At 32.4% G+C, this 10675-nt stretch overlaps 1 protein-coding gene and 2 pseudogenes across 1 annotated transcript; 1 reads left to right on the top strand and 2 right to left on the bottom strand.

The window, feature by feature from the left end:
* Window positions 1-5889: 5889 nt before the first annotated feature.
* LOC120160525 lies at window positions 5890-6157 on the bottom strand (annotated as a pseudogene).
* A 455-nt stretch (window positions 6158-6612) lies between these two features.
* LOC120160222 lies at window positions 6613-9591 on the top strand (annotated as a pseudogene).
* LOC120160623 lies at window positions 9344-10439 on the bottom strand. Its single transcript, XM_039170993.1, has 2 exons — window positions 9876-10439; window positions 9344-9445 (listed from the first exon to the last, which is right to left on the bottom strand). Exons 1-2 carry the CDS (start codon window positions 10437-10439, stop codon window positions 9344-9346), a joined length of 666 nt encoding a protein of 221 aa, XP_039026924.1.
* Between the last annotated feature and the right edge of the window lie 236 nt (window positions 10440-10675).

The raw sequence follows: 10675 nt of genomic DNA, 5'->3' as shown, positions 1-10675 counted from the left end.
GTTGAGTCAAGCTACCAAGGAAGGCACAAGCTCGATAGCTAGATAACTAGTTCTTTATACACACACTGGAGTGGACCTATGCATTGCCGCACTAATTATTGAATGCTCACACTCATTAATTCGTTGTGAATAGTATTAGCATAATAATTAAAGTAAATTTCAGGTGAAATTCTTAAATAAAGATTGAATGATAATATAAGGTTCCAAATCATATATTAAGTTATTATCTTTAACGTTCTATTTTTCCCACAGTTAAATCGTAATTGTGGAAGGATTTAATTATATAACTTATCAGTTTCTTTAAAATTATTTATATATGTGCAAAGTATTTTAGGTAAATTATATCACAAGTCATTGTAAAGTAAGTATGTTTATAATTGGATCAATTATATTTTAAAAAATTATAACTAAATCACTCTATTTATTGATTCTAACAATTATGTCATTTTACCATTAAGTTTTAGCTTTTGAGGGATAATTTAGATTTTTGGTTATTCACTACGAGTAGTTTCACATTTTAGATTACGAGTAAATTTACATTTTGGTCACTCAATATTAGTTGAATCAATTGTTTTGGTTCTTTTTAAATTTCTTACATGTTGATGCAAGATCAATTCATCATTGACTTGGTGTTTTTCTTGGCAAATTGTGAGGGTAAATGAAAAATAAAATCTAAAAATATAACTCAACTGAAAAATGAGGTTACAAAGTTAAAAGTAAGACAAAATGTAAATAAAATCTTAACGATAAAGTAATATAATTGTTACATTCAATAAACAGAATGGTTCATTTATTTTTTGAAATATAATAATTCACTTATAAACTTACTCATAATACATTGACATGTTCTTGTCAAAAAATAATACATTGACATGTGATATAATTTATCTAAATATTTATAATAATAATTGTAGTTTTATGTATTAGTTGTGTCACAGTAAAAAAATCACGACAATAGATAATAATATTAATATTATTTTTTTATAAAAATAGAAGAATGTAAATTACTCTCATACTTATATAATTTTTTACCACTTTTCTTAAGAATTGAAGAATATATTTTCTATTGATGATCTAATTATGCATCCTCTTAAAATTTTTAATTTTATAATTTATAATTCTAATATAATTTTTTAAATTTGTATTCTAAAAATAAAATTTTACATCTATCCTGCATGTCATATAATGTATTGGTTTTATGTGGCGTGGAATGGTTATGTGTATCGTTTTTGCTTCTCTAGAAGGGTATGGGCATTGCCGACGGATGTGGATTTGCAAGGAGTTGACTTTACAAGTTTCTAAAAAGGCATGCTTTGACTCTGATGCTTGGAAAAAAATTGTGGTGGAGATTTGGTGAAGGAATAAGTTTGATTTGCTAGTACTTTCCTTATGTAGATATTTTGCCTTTTATTAATAAATAGTAATAAATTCATTTGCTGAGAAAAAAAATAAATTACACAATATTATATTTAAAATTCATACGGTAAGTGATTTCTCAATTGCAACTTGAACTCATCTGCCTCATTGTCCAAGTAAAGGGAGAAGAAGCATCTATATCAATATCCAAAGACTGACTTGTCGGGACCCCAAACTTCAAAGAATCACGTTTAGTAAATTAAATGAGAAAAAAATGTGAAAATTAGAGCGTTGAAAAGTTAAGCAAGCGAAAAAAAATTAATTTAAAATGACATGTCATAATCTGTTAGTAAATTAACTTAAGAGTGACAAAAAAATCAATGTTTAATGTTTTAAATTATAAATTTTTTTAAAAGGAAAGTACTTTGCATTCATCAGAATAAATTATACACAGCACATCACACCCAAAGGCCTCATTAAAAAGTAAGAAGAAAGTTGAGTGATGATTTGTATAATTTACCCTAATTAAAATATCATTTCTTTTAAATTATATTTGGTATTATTATGGTATTCGTTTTGCTCCTTTACTAAAATTTTGTGCTAGTTTTTTTGAATTTTCTTCACTCCGTTAATTCTAAATTTTTCAAGCGAGAGAATAAACCAAAGAGACCGCAGTTATACTTGGGTTTACTTGGATGAACGAAATTAAGATTGAATTATTAAAGAATAAGTTATTTAATTTTAAAACAAATAGGATCTTACAATATAATTAAATAATAAAAATTAAGAGATTGAGAGTTTAATTTCACTAATTTTAAAATTAAATTATCTTAAAAAATAATTAAAACAAATAACGTGGGTTCGTCCCCGTTTATTTGGCCTTTTTTTTAAGAAAAATGGGTCATGCGTTCATTTTCTGCTATGGAAATTTTTGAACTCCTCCCTTTATAGTTGACTTGTGAAATATATGGTCTCGATTATCTTTGAAAAGTAGTATGGTCTTCATTTTAGCCACTTAGTGTGCACACTTGAAATATTGGCCTGTAAACATTGGCCTACAAAGTGATTAGTAATAATATTATCCAAAATGAAATCTTTATTTGTGATATTATGCATTCTCCACTGTCTTTTTCTCCACTTTCGGCATGGTTACGGAACCCGAGAGTAAGTAACACCAACACATTTAAGACTTTTATAACATTTCTCGTTGATTTTATACACATAAGCAGTATTATTGTATTTCTTTTGCAAACCGCATTTTAGTTGTCACTATTTTATCAAGTCTTCGAAATTTCTATAAATCTTTGAAATTCTATATCCTTCAATCAACTACAATCTATTGACATAACCAACGACAGACTCATATGATCTATCAGTTAAATCTATTATTTGACAATTAGATCTATTTACCTTACCAACTTATAAATAGTCATTGTTGTCCTAAGCCTAACATTAACACTAAGGGTGCGTTTAGTTCACAGAATGTAAGATTACCAGTGGGAATGTAAGATTACCAGGGAATAGGATTACTGGGAATGTTATATTTTGTGTTTGGTTGGCTTAGTAGGAATGTAAGATTACTAGGGAATAAGATTACTAGGAATGTTATATTTTGTGTTTGGTTGGCTTAGCAGGAATGTAAGATTACCGTGTTTGGTTAAAGGAATAAAAGATTATTGGAATGTGTATTTGACCAAATTGTCCTTATTATATATTTGTATAATATTACAAATTGTAAAATATTTATATTTTTTCTTTAAAAATATAAATTCATAATATTTTATTTTAACCCCTGTACTTTATATAAATCTAAAATTTTATATAAAAAAAGGTTTAATGAAAGGGTAAAATTTTATTTTAACCCCTGAACTTTATATAAAATTTTAATTATAGATTTTTTTTGTAAATCTAAAATAATTTAAGGATAAATTTATAATTTAACCTTCGTAAAATTTTTATTATTCATTGACAGAAGAATGATATTTTTGGAAGAAAAATAATAATTTAAGGGCATTTTAGTCCAAAACACCGGTAATCCAACAATACCTAAGGAAATGGATGTAATGACATTCCCGGTAATATACTCCAAAAATTCACTATTGGTAATCTTATATTACCGGGAATGAGATTCCCGGGCTAACCAAACGGGGGAATGTGGATTCCATTCCCATGGGAATCCCACATTCCCCCATCCAAACACCCCCTAAAGGCTTGTATATAAACCTTCATACAAGGTTAAATGATGGAAATCTCTCTCTTAAAATCTCTCTAAATATTTATAATTTCTTCGAGTTTTTTTACTCTCTATGTTCTTCAGAGAATCACCAGTCACAATTCTCTATTTTAATCAGATGAGATAAATTGTCAAAAATCGTTATATATATATATTCCATCAACAGATATATATCCAATTAAAGTAGAAAAGAACTTGAGTTCGTTGTGTTAATATCCAATTACATGGATGTTTATTATATATATATATATATATATATGAATTATTTTAGTTATGTATAACATGGACTTTTAATTTTGGAGATCGACTTCCTATCGGGATTTGTCCCCGCCGTCTTTGTCATATTGATTATTTACTTGAACCTTGAATCCGGTGGAAATTGATATATTTTGGAGTTAAAATAGATAATACCTCGCAAGTTGCAGTAAAAAATTGTTAATAGCTCGTGTCCATGGCTTCTTAGGACTGAACTACTCTCCCACGTATCTAAAAAAAAAGAGTGTTTCCTCTTAAATAAATTTAATTCCTTTTGATAATTCAACCAAAATATTAATTGTCATTATAGATTTAACGCTTGAGTGATCAAAATAATAAATTTCCTTAATAACGATGATCAAATTAAAAAGATTTTATTTCGGATTACCAAGACATTTGCGTCTTAAAAATTGAGTATTTGTTTAGGTGGTTTAACCTAATATTCTTATATGGGTATTTTTAAAAATTTTCATTTTGATACAGACTAATAATATTTAAATAAAATAACTAAAAATCATTACCTGAGAGGAAAACATGTGACTAATAATTTTATATTATAGACATTTACCACTCTACCTACGATCATTTAGTGTAATTATGTGTAATTATATAATTGTGGTAAGTTTAGATAATCATTATAATTTATGAATCTAGTTGAATTTAGTATAATTGAAAGTCTCCAATTACACTCTTGAATTCTTAGGAGAATGGTGAGAATTAGTATTTTGTGACTATGAGATTACAATTTGTATTTTATATATGTATGTATATATATTACTTATTTTAAAACTTATGAAATAAGTGAGTTATTGTTGTGCTAATAGCCTAATATCTATATAACCAAACATGTACATAATTTCTACAAAAATTATTTTCGTTCACACGCATCATTTAACAGTTTAAAAATAGATTGATTTCGTCCAACGATGTAAGATTATAAATACATCAATTAATAGATAAATAACAAAAATATCAATTATTTTAAATTATAATGAATATTATTGTGGTGTTCATTTTATTTCTTTACTAAAAACTTGTACAAGCATTTTGAATTTTCTTCACTCCATTTCTTCTATATATATTTTTCCAAGTGTGGGAATATAACCAAAGAGACCGCAGTTATACTAGGGTTTTCTTTGTCATCTTTTTTTCAAGAAAAATGGGTCATGAATTCATTGTCTGCCATGGAAATTTCTTCACTCCTCTCTCTGTCAATTATCTTTGAAAAGTAGTATGGTTTTCATTTTAGGCAGTGTGCACACTTGATATATTGGCCTATAAATATTGGCCTACTAAGTGATTAGTGATAATATTATCCAAAATGAAATCTTTATTTGTGATATTATTCATTCTCCTCGCTTCCACCCTCTTCGTCTCCGCTTTCAGCATGGTTCAAGAATCTAAGGGTTAGTAACGTCAACACATGTAACACTTGTTTGTATCAATATCCAGTAACATGGATATTTATATGATTTTAATTATGTACAACATGGGCTTTTAATTTTGCAGAACAACCTCCTATCCAGATCTGTTACCTCAGCCGTAATTGTCATATTGATTATTTACCTAAACCTTAATGTGGTGAGCAACTGAGAGAGATTTCAGAGTTTAAATACATAATATACTGAGCTAGTTGCGTATAAATCTCTACTTATACTTTGTTTCTTATAAATAATTGTTAAGAGCTCGCGTACAGGGCTTATCCAGACTTAACATACTCTCCCATGTATTCCTCTTGAATAAATTCAATTGCTTTTGACAATTCAACCAAATGTTTAAATAGTTTTCATTTGTTTACATGGATCAAAGTTTCTTTTTTGTTGTGGTTAAATTTATCGTATTATCAATTTTTTGTCGTCAGAATGTGACCCTCCACCTCATTAGAAGAGATGAATCGCAATTGACCAATTGATAAATTCACTACCACCATCAATCCGTCAAAGTGTTACCTAATTTGAGGACCATCAACAATAAATACAAAGTTTATTAATCACGGATTTACGGTTAAATTTTTTACCTCGGTTTATTGAATTGAAAACTACTAATGTTGGTGTACCAAATAATGTATATATATGAAAGAAAGGACAACAGAGAAAAACTTTGAACTTCATTTGTAAGGTTTAAGAGCATCTCCACAAAATGTACAAATTACATCATTCCAAGATCTGCACTAGAATGGAACATAACAAAATTGGGTTATCGATTTCATGTCCCTGACGCATGCTCCTTTTCCACACCGAGAGCACGTCCCGGCATCCGGCTTGCTGCTCATCGGTTTCTGCACTTGGTCCACGGGAAACAAAAGCACGCCATTTTCAAGCCACACAGAGGGGGGGGGGGAAGAAACCTCAACCATCCTTCAAATTCAAACTATATCTAATAGTGACAGCCATTGGATACATCCATTTAATTCAACCCAAGTGTCCAACTGCCATTGGCAATAACGTTTGATGATTTGCTTTAAGGAAAAGTTGGGAGGTTTGATTAAATGGAACATGTTTTTTTTTCTAATATTTCTTCTTTTCTTTTCATATTGATGGGGCAAAGTCAGAAATGGATACAAAAATGAAGTCAATATGAAGCAGCCACCATCACGTCTCATGACATTGGACGGTCCTTATCAATTTCCGACGTGGTAAGACAAAGTTGCTTAAAAAGGAATTTTTTCCCGAAAATCATTAAAAAAGTTTAAACCAAACAACCCCACAATAAAAAAATAATTAAAAAGAGGAAATAGAACCACTTATTTTTCTTAAGAATGGGGTTCACTGGTTTAATTTGAAGTTACGAACTTTGTAAAGCCAAAACTCCGGAAGCTGAAGCCATTGATGCCTTTGCATTGAAGCACACGTCAAAAACAGTGACAACAAAATATACCCTGAGCCTCTGCCGAATTCCCCCTTAATCTGTTAACTTTGGAAGGTTCTTTTTTTCTTTCGTTTTGCTGTGATTGTTACCCACATGACGGAGGGGAATGACAAGTACGGAAAAGAGTTGGATTTGGCTGTTAGAATTGTGCATATGGCTTGTTTTTTATGTCAGAAAGTGTAACAAAGATTGGTCTCTGCTGCTTCTCGACAGGTTTTGGCTAAGGATGATGATTCTCCTGTTACTATTGCAGGTACTTTTTTATTGCATCAAATTATAGTATTTTGGGGCATTTGGTTTCTTCTATTGGTGGTGCTTTTTTTTTCTCTCTTTCTTTGGTGGGTTTGATCTGAATGAGGCTCTTGACAATGAGTTTGTTTTGTTTTTGTTTTTCAATTGGGGATTAGGGGGTGTGAATTTGTAATGTGGTCTTTGATTGGTGTATATGCAGGCCATTGTTTGTTTGGTAGTTAGTATAAGCAAGAAAAAATAAGAGAAAAATTGGAACTTTTATTATTGTTTGAATGATTGGAAAATTTTCATTAGGTTGTTTGAGTATTGCCATTTTGGTGCTTCCTTTCTGTAATTTTTGTCCAAGGAAATACATTGTTGAAAAGGAAAATGTTGAGAACTTTGTTCCTGTATTGCTGAATGGATTTTAAAGTGCAAACTTAGGAAATGAGGTAAAGTTTGTAACTGGTTGTTCAGTTTTAATTTCTGAGCTGATCAGTTTGGTTCTGAAACCAGGGCCTTTGGTTATATTTCGATCGCAGTTTGTCCGGATTCATTGACATTAGTGAATAATGGAAAGGAACTCCATAAACCTCTTGTTAATTGAAAAAGTACATAGCTGGTCCTATGAAATTAAACACAGATAATATGAAAATAGCACTTGTTTATTCTGTTTTATAGTTGAATCCTAGGTTGCAACTTTTTTCATTTATATGCAAGTAAACAGATATGTCGGGGAAGCCAGGGTGGAATTTTTCCTATTGAAAGGGATTAGGACACTGATTAGTAAATTCGTGAGAGTTCAGCTGTAGATTATGCTGATTGCAAATCATGCTTGTCGTATGCTAGTATATGGAAATGCAGGCGTCGGTGCTTGAACATGATTGAAATTGATTGCTTAGACATGCACTTGTTGGAGGTTTAATTGACTGAATCATTAAAGATAATACAAAGGAGGAGCCTCACAAATTATTTGGCTTTCCACTTTTTTTTTTCTGTTTCCCCTTTTCTTTCATGAATGAAACTTTCTCACAAATTACTTGAAATGCAGTGCGGATTACAGTAAATGGTTTCTTAACTGATCATCATACTTATGTCGTATATACTTATCTGTTATGCCCCATTTTTACTCGATGAGTATTGTTTATCTAATCATGTTAATTATTTGCTAGGTGTTTGTGAAACTTGGATCCGTTCATTGATTTTTTTATCATCTCTATCTTAACAGACTGGAGTGTCCAAGCAACTGTTAGTTGGCTGCTTTCCGAATTCTTGGAAAGTCAGAGTGCGTCCATTGTTGCTGAAGAAGATGTCCAAACACTCAAAGTCTGATGCAGCAAGTTTACTTGCAGCTGTTGTCAACACTGTGAATGAATGCTTAGCCGAAGCACCAAAATATGGTCTCCAGCGACCAAAGAAAGCGCTCGAGACTTCACAAATCCTTGAGGCTATCAGTCGGTGCAACTCAACAGGGGGGGCCAACCGGAAGACATTGGGTGCTGGACCCCGTTGATGGGACATTGGGTTTTGTACGTGGTGACCAATATGCTGTAGCGCTAGCCTTGATCGAGGATGGGAAGTTAGTTCTTGGTTGCCCTAATTACCCTATGAAAAAGGATTTCTTGAATTATAATCATCAGCGCAATCAAACCATGCCAAAGGCTCCGCCATCTTCTGATAATTTTGCAAAAAGGATGTGTGATGTATGCAAGGAGAGGAAGTGGTCGGGCATGGATGCTACCATTGATCAACGGGGATGCAAAATTTGAATGGCCAAATTCTGCTACATTGGTACAGGCTTCTGCCGTTGATGATCCATCACTGGCAATTTTTGCGAACCGGTGGAAAAGGCAAATTCAAACCACTTGTTTACAGCGGGGCTTGCTAACAGCATAGGTCTCAAGTGTGTTACTATTATTTTCACCCCTAGTTCATTTCTTCCTGTTAATGTTTGAGAAGAATAATCTAGAAAATTGATTAGAAATTGTATAGTATTTACGAGGCCATCTTCTTGTTTGATCCTAATACATCTTTCAATACATTCTAACGGCAGAAACCAACCTATGCGAGTCCATAGCATGGTAAAATATGCAGCAATAGCTTGGGGCGATGCCGAGGTTTTTATAAAGTTTGCAAGATTCGGGTACAAAGAGAAGATATGGGATCATGCTGCCGGTGTTGTCATCGTAGAAGAGGCTGGTGGTGTTGTAAAGGATGCAGGAGGTTGCCCCTTGGACTTCAGTCGGGAACTCTTCTTAAAAGGTCTTGACCGGGGTATTATTGCTTGCTCTGTACCAATACTGCATGATAAAATCATCGGGGCTGTATATGCAAGCTGGGATTCTTCTAATCATCGGGGCTGTATATGCAAGCTGGGATTCTTCTAATCTGTGAGACTTCCTATATCTTGCCAATTCTACATCTAACTTTGTCAGGGCGAACGTATTCTGAGAAGGATGCTGACGTGCTGCCGGTACCACTAACAAAAGACCTGAGAAGCGTCTGCTGAAATATGTTCTCCGTTTTAAGGGTATGAAAGTTTCCGAAGTCTGATCATTGACTTCACCTTCCATTCTGATCTTACAGTCACATATTGCTCGATTTTTTATTAGCAATAGCACCCTTACTAAAGCTTTTCTAAGGCATATTTTTATGTCATCAATGGTGATTCTTTAACATGAGAAAGCTTAAGCTGATGCTTAACTGAACTGGTACATTAAGTTTTGGACGCATACTCGTTTATGATTTTTTTTTTTTTTTTGGATAAGTAAGCTTTTATTTCCAAAAGAGCAATGTTGCTACAACAAACATCCCTAAAGGGAGAACCAAATACTAACAACAAAAATGGTTAGTCAATGCCCCAATAATAGCATAGAATACAATTAACATTATCAATTCTATTGATATTTTTGCCTCTAAATTGTATTCGGACCAGCTCTTTGATGGAAGACAGAACTTGATCGACTTCTCTGGAGCCACGATGGTAGATTCTTCTATTTCTCTCCTCCCATATCAAGTAGATGAACGAAGTCCAAGCTAGTTTCAAGATTGTAGTAAGAAGGGATTTACCTTTCCATTCTTTACTAGCCCAGCAAATCTTTTCTTCCCATGTCATGTGTGGAACATGCAGTTGAGAAAGATTAAGAATGGAGCTCCAAAGTGATTTAGCAAAGCTGCATTCAGAAAATAAATGGTCCCTAGTTTCATTAGTCTCATTATATAGCACACATCTACAATCATTGACAATGCACATCCGAGACAATCTTTCCCGAGTTGGAAATCTGTCCAAGATGTCCATCCAAGCGATCATACTGAATTTTGGTATGTGAGAAGGGAACCAAATGATTTTGTGCCAATTAACTTTGTTTCTTTTTTCTCTAACAGCTTCCCAAACATCTCTAGTAGTTTTAGTTCCTGCATTGAGAATGGGGAGTGCAGTGGATCTAAGTTTCAGAAGTCTCTTTATGCTCCAGCTATGGGAAACTTTCCCTGCCATGTCTTTGAAATCTTCATTCTTAATTATATATATTCTGCATTTTCTTCTTTGTTAAATATCCAGGAAAGCATATGAATGCTTCCTCATCCATTCATCCTACTGACAACTTCGGTTATATTTCGGTATAAAGGAGGCCATAATGTGTTACTGCAGGTGGTTCATGTGGACCATTTTAAACGTCGGGTTCTTTGATATTGCAAATTAAATCGAGATTCAATCACCGCGTTCGATATAGA

The sequence above is a fragment of the Hibiscus syriacus genome, unplaced genomic scaffold, assembly GCF_006381635.1.
Source record: "Hibiscus syriacus cultivar Baekdansim isolate YM2019G1 unplaced genomic scaffold, ASM638163v2 tig00111392_pilon, whole genome shotgun sequence".
Classification (NCBI taxonomy): Eukaryota; Viridiplantae; Streptophyta; class Magnoliopsida; order Malvales; family Malvaceae; genus Hibiscus; species Hibiscus syriacus.
Note: the sequence above shows the minus strand (reverse complement) of the source record. Positions and strands in the feature narration are given on the sequence as shown.